The 24,386-nt window shown below is 39.9% G+C and overlaps 1 protein-coding gene across 1 annotated transcript; it reads left to right on the top strand.

Annotated features, from left to right (window-relative positions):
* Positions 1 to 21,593, top strand: TGS1 (trimethylguanosine synthase 1). Its single transcript, XM_053961247.1, has 13 exons — positions 1 to 98; positions 757 to 821; positions 2,194 to 2,366; positions 4,178 to 5,030; positions 5,838 to 5,955; positions 6,915 to 7,001; positions 7,809 to 7,980; positions 9,446 to 9,800; positions 10,666 to 10,839; positions 11,774 to 11,917; positions 12,889 to 13,105; positions 14,176 to 14,254; positions 21,313 to 21,593. Exons 1-13 carry the CDS (start codon positions 1 to 3, stop codon positions 21,427 to 21,429), a joined length of 2,652 nt encoding a protein of 883 aa, XP_053817222.1. The 3' UTR covers positions 21,430 to 21,593.
* Positions 21,594 to 24,386: the final 2,793 nt, after the last annotated feature.

Here is a 24,386-nt window from a genome sequence, read left to right on the forward strand (position 1 = left end):
ATGGTGCAGGAGCCGGGCCCGAGGCTGGTGGCCGAGCTGCTGCTGCGGGCGGGGGCGGCCGGCGGCATCCTGTGCCTCTGCTCCCGCGCCTTCGTCGAGTGAGTAGCGCCGGGCGCGCCCCCGTGTCCTGGTCCCCGCGGCCGCGGGAGCGTCCCGCTGGGGACGGGCGGGCAGGGCCGCGCTGCTGCGGCCAGGGGATGCGAGCGGAGCAGGGGTTAGCACAAAAGCACCCCGACATGTTTATCACTCGTGGGGGGAGCAGAAAAGGGTGAGAGGAGCTCCGAGACGCCGATCCCTGGGCCGGGGCTCAGCGCGCCCTGCCGCCCCCTTCGCGCTCCGCATCCGCAGGGGAGCAGCCGGTTCCTCAGCGAGAGGAAGACCAGAAAATTTTAATGCGGAGTGTACTCCATAGCTGCAGCGTTTTCGGAACATCGCTCCTATGGGCTTTCCCGTCAGGCTTTATTAAAGTGTTGACTTTTCCAGGTGTTACTTTTTATTTGTTTCGCGTGTCTGGAGTTACAGGGCAGCCTGTGTGAGACGGGACCTGGAAAGGTCCCTTGGTCCAGCCTTTCATGGGAGTGGAGCCTAGAAGAGGTTAAGTACCCCATCAAGTATCATCTTGAAACGTCCAGTACTGGGGATTTTATTGCATCCCTGGGGAGGTTTTTTCCACTGAATGATTGCTTTTACTGTAAAAAAAAAAAAAATTGTTTCTATGGTGACTTTCTGCATCTGTGTCATTCTGTATTTTTACAGAGATCGAAAATTATATAAACTGGGATTAAAAGGATTTTATGTCAAAGATGGCAATGACAGTACAGGTAAGCTAATACAATGTACCATGTAGTGTGAGGTGCAGTCTCAAAGTGAGTTATGTGTGGTTATTTAAGTTGTTCCTAGTTTTGTGTTTTTCAGTACTTTTGCTATGGGGGCAGAAGTGAATAATAACTTAGAACTTACATAGCTTTCAGGTTACCATAATATTGATGTAGAAGTTTGTGTCAAACCAAGTGCAGTGCTTATTCCTGTCCAGATAAACTTTACCAGCTCACATAATACTCATCTGGTGCATGGAACAGATTATATCTCATATCCCTGACCTGGTCTTAAATCATAATTTCAACTTAATTCAATAATGGAGGGTCTGTGAATCCTAGATGTTTGTCTCCTCTGTCTCCTCCAGCCTAGGACATTAGCTGTTGCTAGTTAATCTGCTGAGCCAGAAGTAGAGAATTGCAATAGCACTGATGTGGAGAATAATGATTCACATATATACAATGAATCATATGAGGAGGAGCAGAAAAGTAAGTCTCTCACTTGACATGCTTGTAATCTAGGAATTGTCATGGTATACATTCTAACAAATGCAACACTACTCCATCTCCTGAATTCCTCATGTTTACCTACCTGGACATAATTATTTTGGTATCTTTTTTAGTCACTGCTGTGTTGGTAGTTCCAGCAGCATAATATCTTGATTTGAAAGGAAGTCTGTGCAGAAACAGAAGCTGATAAATAATAGCACAGATTAGATTGAGGCAATGTGAGAGGAGTGCAAGAAGGAGATTGTAAACTATGTTTTTGTACATGTATGAGTGATTTGTAGTGAGAATAATCGGTTAAAAATGGAAAGGTCTCATGTTATGTGGTAATTCGGCAGTAAATATATCCTAAACAACCAAACCAAAAACCTTGAATGTTTCAGTATTATCAACTGAGTCAAGAGCTTTTGATTTCGTAATTTCCATCCATATACAGCTCCTACATTCTCAAAATATTTGTAATTTTATATACATATGTTTTTGCTCAACAATTTGATAGAAGTTCAAGCTTGCTGGGGAGGGCAGAGTCGGGCAAAGAGAAGGTTACAGAGGCTGTATGAGTACTGCTCAGCAGTAGCCAGAACATCAATGTGCTGTCCACACTGTTTCAGCCACAAATCCCAAACACAGTGCCATAGAGACTGCTATAGAGAATGTTAACTCCTTTCCAGATAGACCCAGTCCAGTGCCTTGGCTGTTGAAGTTACATTTTGATTCCTCCTGATAGTTATGCAGAAATTGAGGTGTTTATGAGGAAGGTTTTTAAATGAGAAAGAAAGCATAAGAGGCAGTTCTGCTATCTTTTGTGTGCCATGCTGTGGCATTGAAGTGTCAAAACCAGATTATATTAATGAATATATCATGTTAATAGGGAAAGAACAAGCATCTGAGGAGGAGAGCCATTGTCCCAATGTGAGATTAAAGGTGAATACTGATCATGCCCTGGACCTGGAAGAAGTTGAATTAGACTCAGAAGCTGAGCTTATGAAGAGTATGGGATTGCCTCTTCAGTTTGGTGGGCAGTCAGCCCACAGGGACTTTGGGGTAAATCTTTACTTGCTTTATTTGTTCAGTTTGTACTGTGTTTCCAGACCTAGGGACATGCTTCCTCTCAGTTATTTCTGAGATGGCAGTTCATGGAAATGTATCTGAGCTGCCTTTAAGCTGCCTGCATTGCATCCTGGTAACAGCATGCAGCACCTTGGTCTGTCCGGGTTGTAAAACCCCCCTGCCAGTTGGACTAAACAGGGTCAAGGCTGTGCTTTATGTGTCCATACCTATACTGCTCTCATGACTAGAGAAACCTGATTTAAAACATCTGTGATAAAACTGATGCTGCACATCAGGACAACTAGTACACTCCAGTCTGAGCATGTATTTTCATACTGTCTGCTTTAACCATTTAGATTTTGAGAGTAATGTAAACAGCTAGTTTTTCAAATCCCTCTTGCAGTTGATAAAGCCAGGCTGTTCCAAAAGGCAGGAATGAGGCTTTGGTGCTCTGCTTCCCATAGGGAGCATTTGGGCTTTAGGAGGGGCCTGAAATCTTCACAGATGACAAAAAGACAGTGCAATAGTCACAGTGTCCACTTTATGAAATACAGACCTCCCTGACAGTGAGACACAGCACTGCATGGTTCTGACCTGATTAATTTGTAAATAAATAGGAGAAACTTGTATGTGATTTTAATTGATAACTTGTAAATAGACCATATAGGCATCTAACTTCAAGCCCAAAGTATGTGTGCAATTTTTGTTGCTGTTTAGTAATATGCAAATAAGTTGAATGGGAAAATAATGCATTTTCTTAGTAGATTACTAGTAATCATTGTGCTTTGGACTGTGTATAATAACATCAGGGGTGTGTTTGAAAGATCAATGCCAGTTCTTCAGTTTTAACTTTTTTATAGTCCACCTTACACTTTTGTCAGTGTAACAAAACTAATGATTGCACTTAATGGGGTGTACATTCACAATCCTTTGTCCATGTGGGTTTTGTCATCACAGGAAGCCCCTCTGAAACAAGTGGAGTTGTAATTGATGAAACCAACAAGTTACCTTAGTGTTCCTTTCAGGAACAGGTTTCTGTGTTCTGTTCCACCAGATAACTGTAGTAGCCAAGTTTGGTGTAACGAGTGAAATGATTGTACTGCACAAATGAAAGGGCCACCTGTTTGAGCAGGAGGTTGTTTCCTTGTTTCCTATTTCTGTTAGCCAACTTGGAAATTATTATGGGATGGGAAAGGTATTACTCCCCTCTTTTGAGTCACTCTCTTCAAGACATACAGAGATTCAGCTGCAGGATTTATAGAGTTTTTGAGTACGGACTGATTTCTCTTTTTGTGTACAGCATCCAAAGATAACAAGGATTTAACATTCTGTGAGGTTGAGCATTATGTTTGCTACCCTAACAAGACACTGGACAGTGTTTGCTGATTGGGCAGATACCAGGTAAAAGTAAGAGTCAGCCACCACAGCCCCATAAAACAAAACCTTGATGATACCAAGATAGTGTTTTGCTGTACAGTGTTTCTTGTTGATGATTATCCTTCTGAATCTTTAAGCTGCTAATGACTTCCCACTCAGCAGCCCCACTTCTATCATTCTGCTTTTTTTGTATGTGTGTGTTTCTACAGACTTTCTTACAGCTCTTCCTTACACCTTCCTCAGAAGTGTCAGTTGAGGTTATGTAGCAGGGCTGTATCAGACCCAGAAACTCTACAGCCTTTTTGGGGAGAAAACTAATGGCAGGGTTGCAGTGAGAGTGGGGGTTCCAATGGAAACAGAAATGTGATTGGAGAGAGGACAAGATTGTGTATATGTTGTGGACTTCTAACTTTTCCATTATCTTTTAGGCAACGGAAAATTATAGAAAGAAAAATAACATGAAGATTGTGAAAAAGAAAAAGAAGAAGAAAAAAGAGTTACAGCAAAAACACGAGGATAAAATAGGGAAAGAATGCCAGGACGAAGCTTGTGGTGGTTGTATCCAGCCCATTTCTGGTGAGCTGGCCCTAGCTACAGAGCAATGTGAGATGAGCACCAAACTTCAGGCTGTAATTGAAGAGAACTGTGAAAATTCAGAAAGCCTTGCAAGTGAGACTTTAGCCAGTGACCTTAAGGAAAAATGGGAGAAGTACTGGAACGAGTACGGAGAGGGCCTTCTTTGGCAAAGTTGGTTGGAAAAGCACCAGGAGGTCTCATCGTCTGAGGGCACCACAGCCTCTGAGCCTTGGAGGAGTCCAGATACTAAGGAAGAATGGGAGCAGCATTATAGTGAGCTGTACTGGTATTATTGGGAACAGTTTCAGTACTGGACAAGTCAGGGATGGACTACTGAGAGCTCACATGGTGACAAGGTGGAAATTAATGGGATTACAGAGGAGACTGGTTTCTTGGAAGAAATGGGCTTAGTTAGCCCAGGACCTGAGGACAGTGAAGTGCTGATCTTGGAGCTGTCTCCCTCCAACACCAGAAGTGACGAAACACTCCCTTCAAGTGCTGAGCCCCACAGTGAAATAATCTCTGGGATCTGTAATTTAAATCTGAATTTGGAGGAAGTGGAGCAGAGCAGTGCTGCTCTAACAGTAGCCCACAAGGATCCTGAAGAACAGAGTTCATCTGACAGTGGAAGTCAGAAGGAGCCCTGTGATGGAGGAAGCAGAAAAAGGAGAGCATCTTGTGAAAATGAAAGTGTTAACCAGTCAGGTAATACAAAATCAGATAAAGTTGATTATCAGAATTCTCTAGTTATATTATCAGAATTCTCTAGTAGTTATATGTAAGAAACAAGGGTATGTCTGTATTACGGCATTTTTCAAAAGTCAATTAGGGATTTTGTGGAATGATTAAATACTCGATTCCTTTTTCTTCCCTCTGCTTCTTTGAATGATTTCTCTTCTTTAACCTGTATATTGAATGTGTTCTTCAGCCAGAAATGGTTTTAACAGAACATATATTTCATAAATCTTCAAATGTACTACAGATATTGGTGAGAGATCCCTGTTAGTGCATATTTAATTATTTATCTTAGTCTTGATACTGCAGCTGAGACTTAAGTCTGCTGCTAGTGACTTCCTAAGAGACAAAGAAGCAGATGTGGTCCCAGCTTGATCCTACAGTAGAGCTGGAATGGGAGAGGTGAAAAGAAGATCTCCTTTTGAAAAAGAAATGAGAGGACTGTTTAAATCTTCCCTTTCTAAATCTGTGTGAATATCTTTGCATAGCTAATGAGATAAAAAACAAATTTTACACACAAGGAGAAACTGTTTCAGATTCTGTATCTTGTAGGCATTTTATTTTTTTGTGGAGAGATGAGACAATGTGAAGTTGGTCCTTCATAAGATTGTTAACACTACAGTGTAATACTGGAAGTTTTGTTAGTGTGTTGTCCCTCAAACAAAGACAAGATGTGTGTTTGGCACTCTAACTAGCTGTAGTTGCAGGGGTACTTTGGGGACAGGAAGATAAGGAATTGATTTATGCAGAAGGAAAATATGCTGTATCTTTTTTTAGGTGTGCAGGAGTCATGTAGCTCAAATTCAAATGAAAAAAAGCAGTTGCTGCTTCCTGACCAAGATGAAGATGAGGATGAAGAGCCTCCTGAATACAGATGTGTCAAAGTCAAGAGAAGGCAAGTCGTGAAATTTACATGAGCTTTTTTCTCATGCAGTCCAGCTCCAGGAGCCTTCTGATTTATACTAACTATACCTTTGATTGAGGATGTTAGTTAAAATGTCAGTACAAAGCCATATAGTCTTCCATCACTACTTATTGCTTTGCCTCACAACAAGCAGTGGATATTTCCTCTTTTCCAGTGCTTTATGAAAACAATGTATGGCCTTGATTACTGTAGAAGGTGATGGTGCTATTCTTGTGCCACTGAATAAACAAGATAGTTAAATTGCATAGGGCAGCTTGCTTATTTAGGTCTAATTAGTATAGACAATACCAGAACAACAGTAAATAATCTGTATTGTTTAACTGCATTGAATACTGCCAGTAAAATGCTCAGAACTATGGCAGTCAGTAGTGACAGTATCTGCCTTGTTACAGTTTTTTTTCTTTCTTCTCTAAAACTATATAGTCTCAAAGATGGTGAGATGGCTCTTCCTCTCTAATAAATTTGCAGACTGAAATGTGAAGGAGTGGGTGGAATTGTTACCTGCTAATCATGTAGCTGTGTTTCCATTCTAGTATTTTGCTGTCGCCACAGCATTAATAATAGATAGTAATATAGATAACGTGATAGATGATGAAGATAATTTGGAAATAGGGTGGGCAAACACTGTCTTCATCATGTAGGGCTTGCCATTAAGTATTTTAAGAGGTCGTTTAGAATAGTTGGAATATTATAACCCCAGCAGAAGGGCATTTGTCCATAGAATTGGGTAAAAAAGCCAAACCAACCCAAAAATTCATGCACAAGAATAGAATGGTGTTATTTGCTTGGTTTGGTTTCAGCAGTGTGTGGAGGCACTTACTTGAAGCCCACATTTAAATGTCTTCAATTTGCAAGATTTTTAGTGGTATAGCTGTAAAATTACTGGTTTCTTCACAGTAAGTAACTTTGTCATCTGTATTTTTTCCTAGCCATGAGCTGGATGTGGATGAGAACCCAGTGGAAGATCCTGAAGAAACTTGCTCTGTGTTGGGTTTCAAGTGTGGCACAGGACAAAAGTAATTACTTACAAGGGATTGTGGGGCTTTTCATAGCAAGTCAGCCCTCTTGTTATAATAGAAATAGACCATTCATCTCCATTTCCTTTTTGTTAAACTTTTGAAGCTAAGTTCCAGAGTTAGTCTCTGGGAATCTTTTATACAACTTAAAGTATCTTAGGTGCTACACCTCAGTGTAACACATAAGATACTTTCAGTTGTATGAATGTTGAGTGGCTGGTCAGCTATTTAAATTATAGCATAAAGGCTCTGACAATGAATGGTCCTCTCAGTTTGGAATCCTGTGGGCTGAGATCATGATTTTTAACTGTTTCATATTGGAATGAAGTTCCTTTATACTAGTGAAATGTTGCCTTACTAGTAAAGTGTTGCCAGGTGTTGGCCAGTGAAATTTTTTTAGTTGGTTGGTTTTTTTAATTTCATTTGCCAGAAGGTAAAAGTAGCTATTCTGGAGGTTCTTGACAGCCGCCAAAAAGATCTTATATTCTTCTAATCAAGATTTTTTTTTTTTTTCATTTCCTGTTCTTCAGGCTGGCCTGGGAAATTGTTTTAATCTAAAGTTACACAACTATTAGGAAAACAAAATCTAAAGCTAATTAAGTTAAACATTTTCAATTTTTTTTTTTAATTTTCATGAAGGTACAATGTTTTACAGCTACACCCAGTGACCTATTTTAAATGGAGCAATAAAAAAATACTTTAAGTCTAAATCTTTTTTTTTGTAAACGTGAACATTCACGTTAAAGTTTCCAATTAACCAACTAAGTCCTTATGTATGTATGTTTCTGTCTATCTGTCTATTTTCAGGTATGGTGGAATTCCAGATTTCACCCACCGAAGTGTGCAGTTCTTGGAGAAAAAAGCAAAACTCAAGTCCAGATTCTTGGATATGCGTAAACCAAGGAAGAGCAAAAACACACACATCTTCTTTACAGAGAAATCTGAAATGACATGCAAAAAAAGCAAAACTTTGAAGAAGGTGTGTTTAGTTGTTAACACTGTTGTAATTAGTAGGTTTATCTGCTACCTTAGCTGTTGCTGTATTATGAAAACGAAAAAAAAAATTGATTGCCCAGAGTAGATGGCCTTTTCAAATGTCAATCCACTGCTCCTTTTTTCTTTTTTTTTTATTGTTTTCCCCCCCTCTTCTCTGCCTCCCACCAATGTGAAGAGTATTTAGATTAGGATGTCTATGGAAAGGCATTGGTGGACCCTGTCAAGAGGAATGTTAGCTTAAATGGCCAAGTTATGTGAAAGTTATTCCTAGCATCTGGGTGCACATAGCTTTAGAGGTGTGTGTAGGTTTCTGTTGTTACTAAAAGTATCTTTGATTGTAAATTGCATGTGAAGCCAGTTGTTAATGCTGGCATTTCAGCAGGAACAGAAAATCTTTGTGTAGATTAGTGTATTTCATGTAACTCCATGTTTTTTGTAATTTTGAAAGGGTTTTGCTTATACCTCTACCTGCATTTATTTTCATCTATAACTTTATGCAGGTTTTTCTTAAACTCAGAAATTGCTAAGAAGTGGAAACATTTGTTCACTGGAGATTTTACTTACATCTTTCTAAAAATCTGAGGGCACAGATTTTAATGTTATTTCACCTTCCTCTGGGATGCTTACCATTCCCCAAAACCCAAATGCAAAGCACTGTTTTCTGGTGGTGGTGATGCCATGCATGTTTTATTGCACTCCTGTCACATTGCTATAATTTCTGATTGATTTTTGATTTTGTACCTGAGGCCAATATAGTTTGAGGGTAACTTTAATTATGTGAAGGAAAAAAAAGTTATGAATTTCCTCAGACTTCCAGGTAAGGAACTGCTCCAGGTCTAGAGCCACTCAGAGCAACAATATTGTAAAAAGGAGCATCTGCATTTGCCTTTGAGGAGTTTGGAGTGGTGTCTGTGCCTTGGTTAGGAGCTTATGTCGAACTCTCTGCTGTGCAGCAGAACCCTTTACCACCTGCACCATTTGGTACATCTTGAAGGTGAGGCAACAAATGTGTGAAGGTAATTTTACCTGTTTATGCTAAAAAAACTCTTCCCTGAGAGGCAGAGTACATCTCTGAATGCAGATTAGAAAAAGATAGTTTTGAAGTAGTAGACTTGGTCACCTGGGCTGTGGCAAGTGTGACTATTTAGATATGAGATGAGAATTATTTACTGTATTTATTAGTGGATCTTTTGGTTGGTTGGTTTTTTGATTCTCTTTTGGAGGTAGCTGGCATCTAGTTCCCAAAGGCAACTTGTTTCCAAATATTTTTAAAAGGGACCATGGTTAAGGACTACTTGAATGTTTTGAGTCTGGATATTTTAGTGTTTTCAAAATACACGCAGTAGAGAGTGCCTGCAGTGGCGGGTGCTTTTGAACTGTAAGGCTTTTAAGCTGTGCTCTGGATAACAGATCATCATCTGATCATCTGTGACATTTGACAATTGCAGGTGGAAATGTTCCTGAAGCAGGTTAGTAAACCTGAGGAGGAAGACACGTCCCAGACAGCCACCCCTCAGGGTAAAGCGGAGGCATCATCTGAGAGCAGCAGTGACTCAGAGGGTCAGGAGGGTGTTGCTGCCACACTGAGAGTGACGCTGGATGCTGAAATCCAGGAGGCACCGTCTTCCAGTGCAGCCTGCACAGCACCTGGAGGGAATAAGCTTGAGGGGGAGGCGCAGGACGCTGCGGCCAGTGGCTCCGATGAGGAGGGGGCAGGGAGGCCCGAGCCTGGTGGTGGGCGGCAGCTTGTCCCTCTGGATATTCCTGATTATCTCCAGCCAGAGACGGAGGACATCAGCCAAGGTAAATCAGTTTCCTGCACACTGATGAAATGAATTGGCTGTAGACTTAATACTGCCTTCTCAAGTGACTTGTGTCGTGCACTACTTACTTGTTTTGTTAATGTGATGGGATTCATTAGGTCTAAGGGTATCGAAAGTAATTGAGAGCTGTGCTAGTGGAATTAGGTTATTTCTGGAATGCCAGAATCCCAGGTCTTGCCTTTAATGGTGACAGTGTTTCTTTATAGATGAACAGTCATTGTTTATCCTCAACATGGTATAACAGATCTGCAATTCATACCTTTTTTTCCCTCTGCAAGGATGAGGGTGATTAAACCTCAGGTAGCTGCACAGACCATCAAGTTTTAGGTTCAAATGCACATTGCTGAGCTCTAGGGAACATGTGTTGTTAAAATTATTTTCTAGGATTTAAAAAAAATCAGTATTATGAACTTTTCTATTTAACATGAAACAAAGGAAAGCAGGATTATTCAGATTTTTGCGTATAATTTAGTCCTTCCTACAGTAGTTCGTTTATGTTAGATTCCTGGTGTGAAACTCTAATCTAGATTGGTTTTTCTTCATTACTGATAAAAGGGCATTAAATCGGTCTCTGATCCACTTGTTTGCTTATTACATAGAGTTCATTGTCTCCAGTTGAAGATTCAGGCTCTTAAATAATGGGTGAACAGTGACGATTTTTAGGACTGTGACTAATGCCTTGAAATACAGGATGCTATTTTTTAATTTAAAGCCTCTGATCTTGATAATCTGGCAAACAGTAACAAAGAACATTTAGCAGTGTTTTTAAATCTTAACACTCACCTACCAATTACATTCCCTAGCCTACAAGAACAGTGACTGTTAACTTTTGCAGTGTCTTCCAGCCGTAGATGAAAAAATTACTGTGAAGAAGAAGGAGACAAAAAGAAGAAGGAGGAATAAAAATGCACTGAGAACTATACCTCCTGAGATTGCTGCTGATCCTGAGCTTGTCAAGTACTGGGCACAGCGCTACCGGCTCTTCTCTCGGTTTGATGAGGGAATTAAACTAGACAGAGGTGTGTTCAGTACTAAGTGTGCTAACTTGGTGGTATATCCGAGGATGTATCCAAATCTTTGGTCCTTCTTGCACTTTATTACTAATTTTCTTAAAGGAGAAGCACTACTGAATGTGTGTTTGCACCCCTCCCCAGCAGGCAGGTAGAAGTCTTGGACTTCAGGAGTGCTTTTAGTGTGGGACATCCCTGTCTGCATTAGTCCTTATATTTGCTGAAGATCTTGCTGGACCCAAATTATACTTTGTCAGGACTTGTTCAGAAGCTCAGTGACATTTTTCTATTTCTATGTTTTATAAAATAATTTTGTGAAACTTTCAAGTATGCTGATGGATCTAGTTTCATTCTGTTTTGTTCTGACTTGCAGCAGTCACTTGCAAAGCAACTTTTTTTCCGTGTTTACTTGCAAAGCACTTCAAATCATAAATTAATAGGTAAAAGAGGAGTTAGGATTACCAGACATTTTTTGTTGGTTGGGTTTGTAAGCCTTCCATTTCTAATGCTTTCCCTCATGAACTTGCAGATTAATTGGCAGACGAGACATTGTGGTGAAGAAAATGAAATGTTGGATATGAGAGAATATATTTCTGGTTTTATTTGCTACAGAGCATAATCATGATGTATAAAGTTTTTCATAGCTGTGCACGTGCACTTCTCCTTGATAAACTAGAATCCTCAGCACCAAGGTCAACAAAGCATGTACTGAGATCGAGGCATATCTGTTTGATTCAGTGAGACTTTTGTTTGCTTAGCAAATCTCTGGACTGAGCAGAGTTTATCATCTTCAAAGCCGGTATTTCCTGGTGGAATGCACTAAGCCAAAATTCTTGGGATTAATGCTAAACCATCAGTTTTATGTGGGGCTTGGTTGTTTGTTTTTAAATTAAGTGACCTTGAAATAAGAGGTGAAAATACATTTCTTCCCCTTCCTCTGCAGAGGGCTGGTTTTCTGTTACTCCTGAGAAAATAGCTGAGCATATTGCTGTCCGTGTCAGTCAGTCGTTCAACTGCGACATCATAGTGGATGCCTTCTGTGGGGTTGGAGGAAATGCTATTCAGTTTGCATTGACCTCAAAAAGAGGTAAGTAGGTGTTGTAAACAGTGGATTAGTTTTGTTTCTTCAATCTTTTTCCTGACACTATTTGGGTATGTGCTCTGTTTGTTGATTTATTTTCTTTTTCGGTGCTTCTCTAGCAACAGCAGCTGTTTCCCTTCATCAGACTCAGGATATGACACCTCTGTTTTCAAAAAGGACCAATAAATCTGCTTTTCTTAGTCAGAGTTGGATTTGTGTTCTACTAGTCAACGCTACTTTTGTGTGGCATAATACCTGGTCTGTCAGATACTCTGGAGATCACTGGTATAAGTGGGCTATTGTCAAAGCTGCTGCTTTTCCCAGTTCTTAGTTGAAGTCTGTGTACTCAAAAACAGGTTCCATGTGAATAGTACTCAAAACACTGAATGGAATCACCTGCAGATTCTGCAGAAAAGTGATGATAACTTAATGTTAGTCTAATGCCAGCTAATGAAATTGTAGTGCAATGTTGAGAGTATTTCCTGTAAAAACATTTCCTGCTAGATACTCATACCAGTTTATCTAACTCTTCTGACTAATGTCTGAGCAAGACAAATGGTAGTTTCTACCGCATTAAATTTGGCAGGCTATGATCCAATCTATACATGTCACTTGGCTTTTTGTATTTCCTGGCTAAATTTTAATTTCTGTTATTTTGTACTAATCTTGCATCATCCATCTCTCTTTGGCCGTGTTGGCTGGGGCTTTTTAAACTCCATTTTCAGAACTATGTGGCCAGCCTCAGATAAATGTTTCTCTTTAACAAAGAAGAGTACTTTTCTAATGGACACCATCAAAGTTGTCAGGCTCTTGCCAAACCTGGAGCAAGAGGGACTTCCTCTCTTAGGCAGGCAGTGCTATGTCCGGTCCTTGAGCCGAGGTGCGGGGTTGTCGCAGCAGCGGTGTCTGACCTGCCGCTGGTTGGGCGCCATTCCCGCTTCCCATTAATCCCAGTGTTCGCCGTCTCTCACGGGCAGTGATCGCCATTGACATTGATCCCGAGAAGCTGCGGCTGGCGCGGCACAACGCGGAGGTGTACGGCGTGGCTGAGCGCATCGACTTCCTGTGCGGGGACTTCATGGCGCTGGCGGCCGGCCTGCGCGCCGACGTGGTGTTCCTCAGCCCGCCCTGGGGGGGGCCCGACTACGCCACTGCCGAAATCTTCGACATCCAAACCATGATCTGCCCAGATGGATATCCTTTCCAAGTTACGCCGTGTGGTGGGCTTCTCTCTTTCCTCTCCTCCTCTCTTCCCACGGGGTTTGCATGCTCAGTTGGCTGACTCAGTTGGCTCAGTGGATGACATGGCTGGCAGCTGGAGTTCCAGATGCAAACCGTTTGTTTAGTCCTCTTCACCACCTAAATTTAAATATTATTACTTTTATTACCAAAAAAAACAGTGATGAGATTTTCCTGAAAGCAAAAAATCCATCAGTGAATTGAGTAGCTCTCAAAACATTAATTCAGCAGTTTTAACTCCTTTAAATTATTTTATTAAAATACCCCATAGCCATGTGGTGTTTGGATAGATAGATAGATAGATAGATAGATAGATAGATAGATAGATAGATATACATAGATAGATAACTAGTTGTGTGATCTATGACCTTGTCATTAATTCCACTTTTTAATTGATTCATAAAGGGAATATCTTATTTAAAATACCTTACTAAAACTGTTCTCAGTCATAGCACCTGCCTATGACTTGGGAAATCACAGAAGAGTGCAAGCAAAATATTAACTCTTTTAATTAATATCTAGAATTTCATACTAGCTTATTAACAGTGATACTGAGCACTCATTCATCTAGGAAGATATTAACATAATAGTTTCATCATATATGAAGTGTGGGGGTTTTTTTGTCACAGAATAATCTTAATTTGTTCCCTTTTTCTGCTAAAATGTAGCCATATTTGTATGACTAAGAAAATCTTCGTATGCATGTGTGAGATTCCACAAAATGGATTAAAAAACAAATGTAAACCAAATATGCTAGCTACAAACTACATTCAAATTTGTCAAATACTTCTCTGTAGTTCAGTCAAACTTTCATGAAAAGTGAGTGTTGGGGTTTTTTCCTACTTTATGGGGAATAATGGTGAAATAGAGTTTCTGCATTTCAGAAAAGAAGCCTACTCACCTACTCAAAAGATTTGCTGTAATTTAATCGCATAATAGCTGAAATTGAGACATACTTTCCAAATGAATCAATATAAAGAAACTTTTCCTTCCCCACTCTTGTTTTTTCCTTTACTGGCTTCTACATTTGAAATTTTCAGGCTCTCCAAGAAGATCACCAACAATATTGTGTATTTTCTGCCTCGGAATGCTGATATTAACCAGGTGTGTTACTGGTTGAGGTCTTGGTAATGAATAAAATGCTCAGCTGACTTAAAACATAAGTATTAGAAACACAGACATAAAACTTCTAAGTCTGTTCAGCTGAATGTGGGGTATTTGGGGTTTTTTAATTTGACCCTTGTGTTAAGTGATTTCTGTGTTTGCAGTACTTTTGGTATATTTAGAAATGGGAGTATAAGATTATTTCCATGGTTTTGACACTGTTTCTTCTTAAAGCAACAGAATGGGGTTTCATGTAGAAGTTTCAAAGCCAATTGCCAGGCACATACATCATTATAAAAATATCCAAACCCAATATATTTTAACCAGCTCTCACTGTCTGATAAGTTGGTGAGTCCCAGACTTCCTGGCTGTCAGTTTTCAAAGGAGTTGCAGGAAATCACAGCCTGCAGTCACTGCTCTCAAGGATGATACTGCTGATACTGTCCACACAGGTGTGTAGTTCCATATAGGCTGCTTGCATTGAAGTGATGCATGATAAACACAGAATTTGTGACACTGATGTGTGTTTTTTTGTATTAGAGATTTTTGGTAGAAGTTTTTTTTAAAGCAGTTACTAAATTCCCCTGAGCGTCTGGTTTAGTTTCCTCTGTGTATTTTCTATGTGAATTATGTCTTGTAGCTTTTTGGAAAGAAGGAAGAAGTTCTTACCTGCAAGATGCCACAGGACTTCCCAGGACTTTTGCCTGCTTTTCCAAAAACTGCATCTGACTTAGAGTAGCCAGGGCATGAAGCCATATGGTGGCTTGTGGAATTGTTGGTGGCAAACAGCTGGCTTGAGAAATAGGCTGAAATTCACGTGGCCTGAGTATTAGCAGACTCTCAGCCCATGCTGTGCACAGTACCGTTGCTTTAGCAGATGAGGACTCAATTCCTTTTTGCATTTCAGGCTGGTGAAATGTAAAGTGGCTTATGAATCTTTGAACAGAGACCTTAATTATAGGTGGAGTTTCTCTAATGACGATGTTGTGTCTTAACACTGCATTTTATCAAATATTTCATTCCCATGATGAAGAGTGACCTTAGAGAGTTTTCTGCTCTACTCATGAGCACTTTTTACTGGCTTTCTAAATGGCCAAAGGCATCTACATTTCACTTGTGTTTCCACAAAAGCATGCAGGAGTACTCCCCACGGGCCTGCACTTTTTCCTTCAGAAGAGCTGAGCTCTTCTGGGTGATGAGGCAAGGTGTCCTGACATCTCTATGTCTTGGTGCAGCTGGCTCTGAATGATATTAATTACATCCATGGGTTTGGCTTAACACAGATGGCTGCAGAGTAACAGCTGTTACTCGAAAACATGGCTCAGTTGTTGAAAGTTCATGGCTGAGATCCTAGGTTCAGTTCAGTGTTCCAGGCTATGGGTTTCTCTTAGGAAAAGAAATCAGTTCCTTGTGCCTTTAGAAAGTGTCAGTATAAGAACAAAAAAAAAAAAAAAAAAAGGTTGATGATCTGAGAGGGGGAAAGAGAGTGTTAATCAATTCCACTGTTTAAGGAAGTGGACAAAGGCATGTCAAACATGACTGTTCCAGCCTTGGTGACCTTGGTGAATACTTTGGTTCACAGAAGACTGTTATGCGTTTGACTACCAAAATTTCCAGGTGTATTTAAGAATGAAGTTTCTGGATTAACTGCCACTACACTTCTAGGGCTGTGAATCTCCAGCAAAATAAAAATTAATAATAATTTTCTAAAAAGCCCAGCAGTTAGAAGCAACCTTACAATAAAATTACTGTTTAACCATTAGTTAAGGTCATTCAAATTTAGTGGAAAATCTGTAATTTTTATGGAAGATAGCTATCAGATCACTGTTAGATAGCAAACATAAAAGAGGGATTTAGGGATCCTGCTGCTGGAGTGAAAGCAGGGTGGTAGCTGACCTTGACCTAGCTGTGTCAGAGGACTTGGTGTTCATTGCCTTATTGGTGGACAAGATATCCAGCCTTGTTTCACATGACTTTATTGCAAAACCAGCATTTATTACTTCTGCAGGCACGGCCACGTTGCTGTAGAGTTGATCTTGTAGAGAAAAGTGGGATTCTTTGAATTCCCTTTAAAAAATCAGTGGAGTTTAGGTCTCAGAAAAGTGAACTTTTGTACTTCTGCCTCGAGAGGGAGCAGTGAACCAGTGCAAGACGGTTGGTTCATTTACAAGAAATGTAAAAACATTTCCCTGAATTGCATCAAATCTCCTTGTTTACAAACATTTTAGGAAATTTGTAATGTATGCAGGTTGAATTAATCTTTAACAATATTCTTTCTAGCTAGGAATAATGAGGAATAATAATTATGTGTGTGGACATACATTAAAAAATATGTATGTTTATTACTGCCTGTAATTATGTAGTTCATAAATGTAACTTATGAAGTGTTTATCAAGCTGTGCTCTGCCTCACTGGGCAGAATGAGAAGTGTGTACTCACCTCTGGGAAATGAAGTCATCCCAGGTAGTCCAATCTCTTTCACAGGAGGAGGAACCTGCAATTTGTTGCTGTAGGACCTTCTTGCTAATGGTGGAATCTGTTTTTTTCATCTCATTGTAGAAATTGTACACAGTTACTGTTGGTCTCTCACTGGTGCTCAGAATGTTGTCAGGATGCATGATGGCTCCCTCCAATAGACTGGTGAGCCTGAAATGTTGGTGACCTGGTCTGTTGTGAGACAGATAACCACATCAACATCTTTACCAGCCTAGACAGGTTTGGGATATGGAGTAATGGGGAATTGGGAGTTTATTACTTACCCTGCTTGTGTGTGGTTAGCAGCTCAGATACTGGATTGTGCCTTAGTGATTGTTTAAAACGTAAACATTTTTTGAAGACAGGCATACTGTTGTTTGTGGTAGTTATGTCTCATTTTGTCAAATTGTGCTGTTATCAGAGCTTTTGCTGTCCTAAATGTTGGTGTCTCAGACCTGGCTTATATTTCAAGTACTGCCAGAATACAGGAATTACTTTTTGTTTCTTGTCTAGTGTAGAGTGGTTCCATGAGCCTAGAATTAAGCAGTGTTCTGGACCTTGATAGTCCTATAAAACATATACATTATGCTGGTACTCTTCTTTTTTTTTCTGTTATCTTTGTTCCCACCTCATCTCCATCAATCACTTTGAGAAAATCGTGAGTTAGACGCTGAGGCCTTGTTCTGTCTGCAACATACTGCCTGGATGGAAAAAATGTTTGCTGTCTTTCTGTCTGTGAAGGTCCAGTTGTTAAAAATGACTGCTCAATGAAGGGAGGGTAAAGATGGGTAAAACCCATTTATTTATTTGAATTCTTTCTTTTAGCTGTGATTGTAAATGGAGAGTAGCCAAATAGGACTTGCCAAGCAGAGTCATCTTTATTTAGGAGTAAACAGAACAATGAGCAAAGCAGGGAATGAAAGGCCAGGAAATGAACAGAGGTTGATTTGGTAGTATTTTTAAGGTGCTTGGGTATTAGGGGAGTTGGCAGGTAAAAGACCGTGGGTTGATGTGTTTTGCAGGCTGATAATTTCTAAGGGAATGTAATTGCATACACTTCAGCTGTGACTATTGTGTTAATAACAACAGCTTTTAAGCAGCCCACTTTAAACTCATGTGTGTTCTCTGTCCTTGATAAAAGAGAAAGGCAGAAGTTACCCTCAGCATACACCAAGCCAGAGTGATACCTCTGAACGTCAGTCTTCCTAAAGGTCATACTGCTTGCATTCTGAATTGTAGTTTGCCTGCACAAACTAAGAAAAAAATAAATAAATGTCTGGCCTGTTAAAGGGTGGCAGCACCACTGTGTTGGTGTCATAATTCACATGCATACCTGTACATTTTCAAAAATGCTGCCTGAGAGCATTTTATTTTATTATGTTCAGCGTAAAGAATACCTTTTTCTTCTTTTTCAAGTGGGTTGGGTTTTGTTCTCCTTAGATTTCAGATTGGTGCAGGAGGAGGGGATTCTTCATTCTAGTAGTATTCTATACAATTAATTGATTCACAGTATCCTTGTGTGACTGCATATCAAGTCAAAAAACTTATATTTCTCATACCTCAGAAAAGTTTCTAGGAGGGGAGAAAAGAATATGATACATTTTTTGTCCATGGTTATGTTAGTTGGTGGCTGGAACAGATAGGAAGTTACTTTACTAAACAAGTTTCAGTATGATTTTAAAAATGTAGAAAAACCCCTAAGACCAGTAGGAAAGCCTTCACAATCAAAAGTACACTTGAAGAATGTAAGGAAATTTGCACCTCAAGCAACTCGTGCTCCTGAAATAATCTTGTATGTTTTTTTCCCTTTTCATCTTTTCTGATGTCTCCTTTTCAAACCTGTTGGCTACTTTTTTTTGATATGTTTTGGCTGTGGCTGTAGCTGTGAACTCTTTTTAGCGGTAGTCACTGAATTGAAGGATGAAGGTGAGAGGTGAGAGGGATGCAGGGAGGTATTAACTGAAGCTGCAACCTGTACCTCTGCCTAAGGACAGCAGCACAGCAAAGGAGGTAATATCTGCCCACCCAATTTAATGTAGGTTTGGGCTAAAGAATAAACCACGGTAAGGAGAGTTGCCAGCAGGGAATTATTGTATGTACACAAGAAAGTGCAAAATAAAGACATTTTGGACTAGTCAAGTTTTTAAAAGAAATTAAGAAGCCTTTCTGTATTCATTGTTGTAGTGCACTGCAAAAACAGGAGATGTTTGTCAGTATCTCTAAAAATAGCTGAGCACCTTTGTTTTTCTCAAAGCATCGTTCCTCAATCTGCTGTTATTTTTAGAGGGTGTCCCTCTGCCAGGCCAGACCCTTTTGAAGCTTGGTTTGTGGCAGCCTTCCCTCACTACACTTGTCAGGGCTGACTGAGCCCTGCTGAGGAAAACTTGGCAACTCCTACGTAATTAAATTTGCAACCTCCAGCAATTTACAACTAAGCGTTGTCACAGAGGATTTACATTTCTCTCCTCTGTGTATCGGGTGGGTTAAAGAGTGTACAGTACCAGATCTGTCACAGCACAGCTTATTCCCATGTGTTTATTTAAATTTTTTTTCACCTTTGGGTTTATCAAATACCTTTAGTCATTGTTTGAAATTAATCATAGTTATCCTGGGTTTAACACTTAGACACCAGACACAGACTATGTAAATTTTCAGCTGTCCCTTGGTGGACACCACCGTCAGTGTAGGGGCATCTTGTTTTACTCAGTCTTCTAAGAGAAACGTTTAGTAAACACTAGTGTTTAATATCAATACATTAGTCATACTTAGATATACTAGTGACACAAACCGTGCCCAGACACTAATTTCAGTATTCTTATAGTGACTAATCCAATTAATATTTTAGAATACGTAAGTGACATCAGCTATAAGGTGCAAAGCCTCTTAATGCTTTTTGGAAGGGACATTCCAGCTGCTGTTTGTAAAAAATTAAAAGTTAACATCTTCCTAGAAAAACTATGGATCAACCCACAATGCTTTGTGGATTTCAAGTAAGGACAGATAAGTTGTAAAATTAACATTCCTGATCACTTGCCAATTTTAGATTCTTGTGCTATTTATAAGTCAGCCAGCCTCTGGTTTTTTACTTAAGTGGCAGGTTCCTCTCTGACAAGAACGCGGAGTGTTTTTCCTATCACCAGAGGTTGAAGGATGAAGAGACTGCTCACACTTTTGTTTTTGTTTGCAAAAACAAAAAAATTAAAAGGGAGAAAATCAAAACAGAAAAGTAAATGCTTTATTTAGATAAGTGTGGCAGTTTTCTGGACAAGTCAATAAAGGTTCAAAGTGTAGTTTAAATTAATCTGTTATTTTCTCTTGATAGTAGGCTGTTTTTTTACTCAGGATAAAATAGAGGAAGTTCAGCATGTTTATATTTAAACCTGCAGGCAGAGTCAAGTCTCAAGGGGCTTTAGAAGTGTTAGTAACACAGCTTGAACTCAAAGTTTCAGCTGCTAACATCATCTCGGCTTAAAGATCAGTTAAAATCTACTGCAGGCTTGTTGACCCTGATAACTTTACATCTTCCTGGGAAGTTTCCCTGCATGGCAAACTATAGAAATAATTTTCCTGCAGCAGCCTGGGAGAATGGCAGCATGGAGCAGAACTGGCTGTGGAGCATGAACCCCACCACAGGACAGGTCCTCGGGGTCCAAAGTGGAGGGGAAAGAAGCAGACAATGTTCAGTTTTGGTGTTTGTCCTTCTGACTGTGCAGTCTCTCCTGCTGAGGAATTGATGGCCTGTAAGCTGTTATCCCTTAGAGGCATCCTGAGTGGGAACAGGAGAGGGGAGAGTATTGCATTCTCCAGTCCAAAATGCAAAGTCCTGTAATCGTTAAGCATTAAAGGTGTGCAGCGGGCTCAGCCCAACAGAGCATGAATGGTGAAATTCTCACTCCAGTGATCATAAACACAAAGCTGGGACTGGTGGTGCCTGACAGGCTCCCCCAGCCTGCAGAGGCACCGCTGCCCCAGCCTTGCCCTCAGCACTGCCTGCAACTCCAGTGCATACAACAGCTTTTTCTTTGGTTGCAGTAGCAAAAACAATTAACTGTGGCCTTTTTTCATGAGTTTCTCTGTGTGTTTGGGGCTTGGTTTTGTTTGGGTTGTTCCCCTCCACCCTGCCACTCTTCAGAACAACCTTATTCTTCCTAATTCTAATTACCAAAATTGGTTTTACTCTTCCCCCAAAATTTGGGATGTGACATCTTTCAAGCACAGTTTACAGCTTGCTTTTTCCTACACTTGTGTGTCTCAAATGCCAAGTACCATGCAAACCAGAGTTTAGCATCTCTTGCCTCAGCACAGCATGTCAAGTTCTGAGGATTTCTCTTTGGCTCTGAAATCCTCTTGTTTTTGTGATTTGGGTGAGGAGGATGTTTCAGTCACAAGCCACAAATTGCTTCTGTGAGTAAAAGGAGACAAAAAGAGGATCAGAGGCATTAACTACCAAGGAACATTTTCCACCAGTATTAACAGAGCAGAGATTTTTTTTTTTTTTCTGATTGTTTGTGCTTTAGAAGGTTTGGGGTTTTGCCTCTTTTCCTGTACATTGAGTGGTTTATTTTCTATTCTTTGTTTTTCAGGTGGCTTCCTTAGCAGGACCAGGAGGGAAAGTTGAAATAGAACAAAATTTTCTCAATAACAAACTGAAGACAATAACAGCTTATTTTGGTGATCTAATAAGGCATGACATCTCCTGAACTCCATGTGGATTCTTCCAAATCCAGCCTTCTTGACTTGTGCTTTGCTTAAGCTTTTGTACAGCTGGCTGGTCAAAAATGACTTAAAGCCATTTTCCACTTTAATTTCTGTTTACAGAAATTTGTTCTGTTTATTGCTACTGTCAATAAATGTTTTATAATAATTTTGACAAAAGTGTGAATATATGAAGAAAGATCTTTATAAAATGCAGTCTTGCATGGTTCGAGCCCAACCCATGGAAGTGGGGTTCAGAATTTCTTTGTAACTCTCACATGTGCTACTTCTGTGCTTGCTCTGGTTTTGAGTACCCAGAGAGTCAAAAAAAAAATAGCCTGAAAGCCACAGGAGCTGCTCTCTGTGCTTGAGAAGCAAAAGCATCTGAACATCAGGTGGAACTAGAGGGTCGGGTGCACCACAAGAGGTTAACCCCAGTCCACCTCTCTCACTCCCTGCTCTCTGAGAAACCTTTACACGATGAAGGTTCACATGTTGATTCTAGCAAGTGCTCTGGCTTATTGCAGCTCGAAGAGAGAGCTGGCTGTATTTGTGTCTGGAGGTGGGACTCTACCCTCTGGGTATTGTAATTTTATTTTATATTTTATCTCCCTGGCATTCCTCTTCATTGTAAAGATATTTTGAAGAAACCTTCTGCCTGGAGGTTTGTATCAGTAAGCAGAGGGGTTTCTGTCCCCCTTCTTTTCTTTGGAATCCTCACACAGGCTTCAGGGAGGGCAGAAATAAGCCAGCTTTTCTTGGTGAGGGCTGTCTGCTCCCACTTAGAGTTTGGAGGGGAAGAGTGGCCTTTGTGCAGTTCTCCAAGTAGAAGAGGAAGCAGGTGAGAAATGCCTAGGGCATGGCTATGGTGCTCTCACTGAAATATTCTTATATTAAGTCCTCAAACTCAATTTCGAGCTTGTTTTTGATGTAAGAGTGTAGGAATAAATTTCTAAGATAAATTAATGCTGCCTCTCCTCTGAGTGCAGCAGGATGCTGAAGGCAGCAGAAACTAAGCACTAAACCACACATCAGTGCTATCCAAGAAAACTAGAATAACTGTAGAATACCTGAGAATCTATTCTATATGTAGAATAAGAGAATCTGTTTTCCCCATTAAGGAATGAAATCCAACTCTTCAAAACAGTTGAAGAGACCAAAGTGTTTGTGTGTTTATGGATTGTTAAGTCTCAGTGTGAGTTTGCAGTGCAGTAAAATAGCCCTTGGGAAATAGCTGTTTTCTAACTTGCTGTCTTTCCAGAACCAGACAAGTGCTAAACTGTTACCGTCACATTCATGCTTCATGGAAAGTATTTTATGAAGATACTTTGGCTAATTTGGATCACTGTACTTTGCCACAGTGCTACAGCACTGTACTAATGCTTGCTACAGCTACAGCAAGGAAGAAGTCTTGTGCTGGCTCTGCATCAATATTTAAAGGGAATTATTAAGGAAATAATATTTCTTAGAAGTTTCCTATTAGGTCGTAAGGGAATTTGGCAAGAGTGCTAATACTACAGGAGCTCTAAACCTACTGTGGCAGTGGCATGTGAATGTAATAATGCTGTTAGACTTTCACTACAAATCACAAACAAAAATCCAAGTCCATGAGGCTGAATGAAGGATACATTAATTTATACTGTGTATGTCGCAGTACTCTGTACACTAAAATTTTACTATATTTAGCTTATTGCTGCTTGTAGAAATACCCTTGTCTTATTACTTGGTCCTCTTTCTCTCCTTAAGGAGATGCTTTAGAAGCATTTTGAGATCTTGCTGATGCTACTCCTTTGTAAAAGGAAGCTCTGACAGTGAAATGCCTGTGAATTTACTTTTACCTTCTGGAAAGTAGTTAGATTTTGTTCAGTGTCCAGTATACAAAATGTGGAAGCTAAAATATAAAAGGTACAACATTTACCCGTTTGAATTTTTACTTCCAGTGTAATGAACTTAGTGGTAAAAAGGAATAATTTCTCAAAAGTCTCTGCTGAGCTCTGTAAGCACATGAAGTATCAAAAGCAGAAGAATATCTTTGTTCGTAGCTGTTCCTCTGTCTAACCAAGAAGGACAAAAGGGGGTTTTTTGGTGTTTTGTTTTTGTTTTTTTTTTTTTTTTAATTACAACTTGAAGTCAGAATACACTCTTCCGGGCTGTGATAAATGTTTGCCCTCACTTCCCACTTGCACAGAACTGGTGAAGTTCCCCAGGGCTTTGAATCTACCAGTCTGTTAAGCCTAAAGTACATCTGTGAGTACTTTTAGTTTTTTGTTAATAATTCAACCAACAAACTCTTCATGGAGGAGAGCTTCAGTCATGACTTGTTATAAAATGTTATTTTGCTTTATATTGGAGAAAAAAAGTTAACATGGGCTAAGACACTGTTAAATTTCTGGACAGCTCATGGCCACTGTTTTAATACCCTTCCTGAATTTAGGTAGTATTTTGTAAATGATACATTGGGCAACAAAGAAGTTACATTCCTACTGTAAATACTCATAGAAGTTTGATCTTTTACCCATTCTAAGACACAAAATAAGCTGCAGGAAAAATGCAGATTTTTGTTTTCTAAGGACTAAATGCAGTAAACACAGAGTTCTACTTTCCAGTATGCTCTTGAGCCCTTAATCTCTTTAGGTTTATCTTAATTAAATCCAACATTGAATCAAGCCCATTAGTTTCTTTTTCTGGTGCGTGGCATGAAGAAAAGTGATAGAAGATGAAGTTAGGTGATAGAAGATGAAGTTAGGTGCATTGCAAGGCTGAAGCTTAATTGCAGGTTCAGGGGGACCTGGTGAGCAGAGCATCAGCAGGGCTGAGCAGCTATCTCTTCATGATAGGACATTGCTGTGCCCTTCTCTGAATGAGGCCCCATTAGTATTAAGAGAGAAACATAACTGTTCCATGGAGTTTTCATGTACAAGTTTTAGAAAACCTTCCCCAAGTGTACTGTTTCTGAAATAAC

Source organism: Vidua chalybeata, chromosome 1 (assembly GCF_026979565.1).
Source record: "Vidua chalybeata isolate OUT-0048 chromosome 1, bVidCha1 merged haplotype, whole genome shotgun sequence".
NCBI classification, from domain to species: domain Eukaryota; kingdom Metazoa; phylum Chordata; class Aves; order Passeriformes; family Viduidae; genus Vidua; species Vidua chalybeata.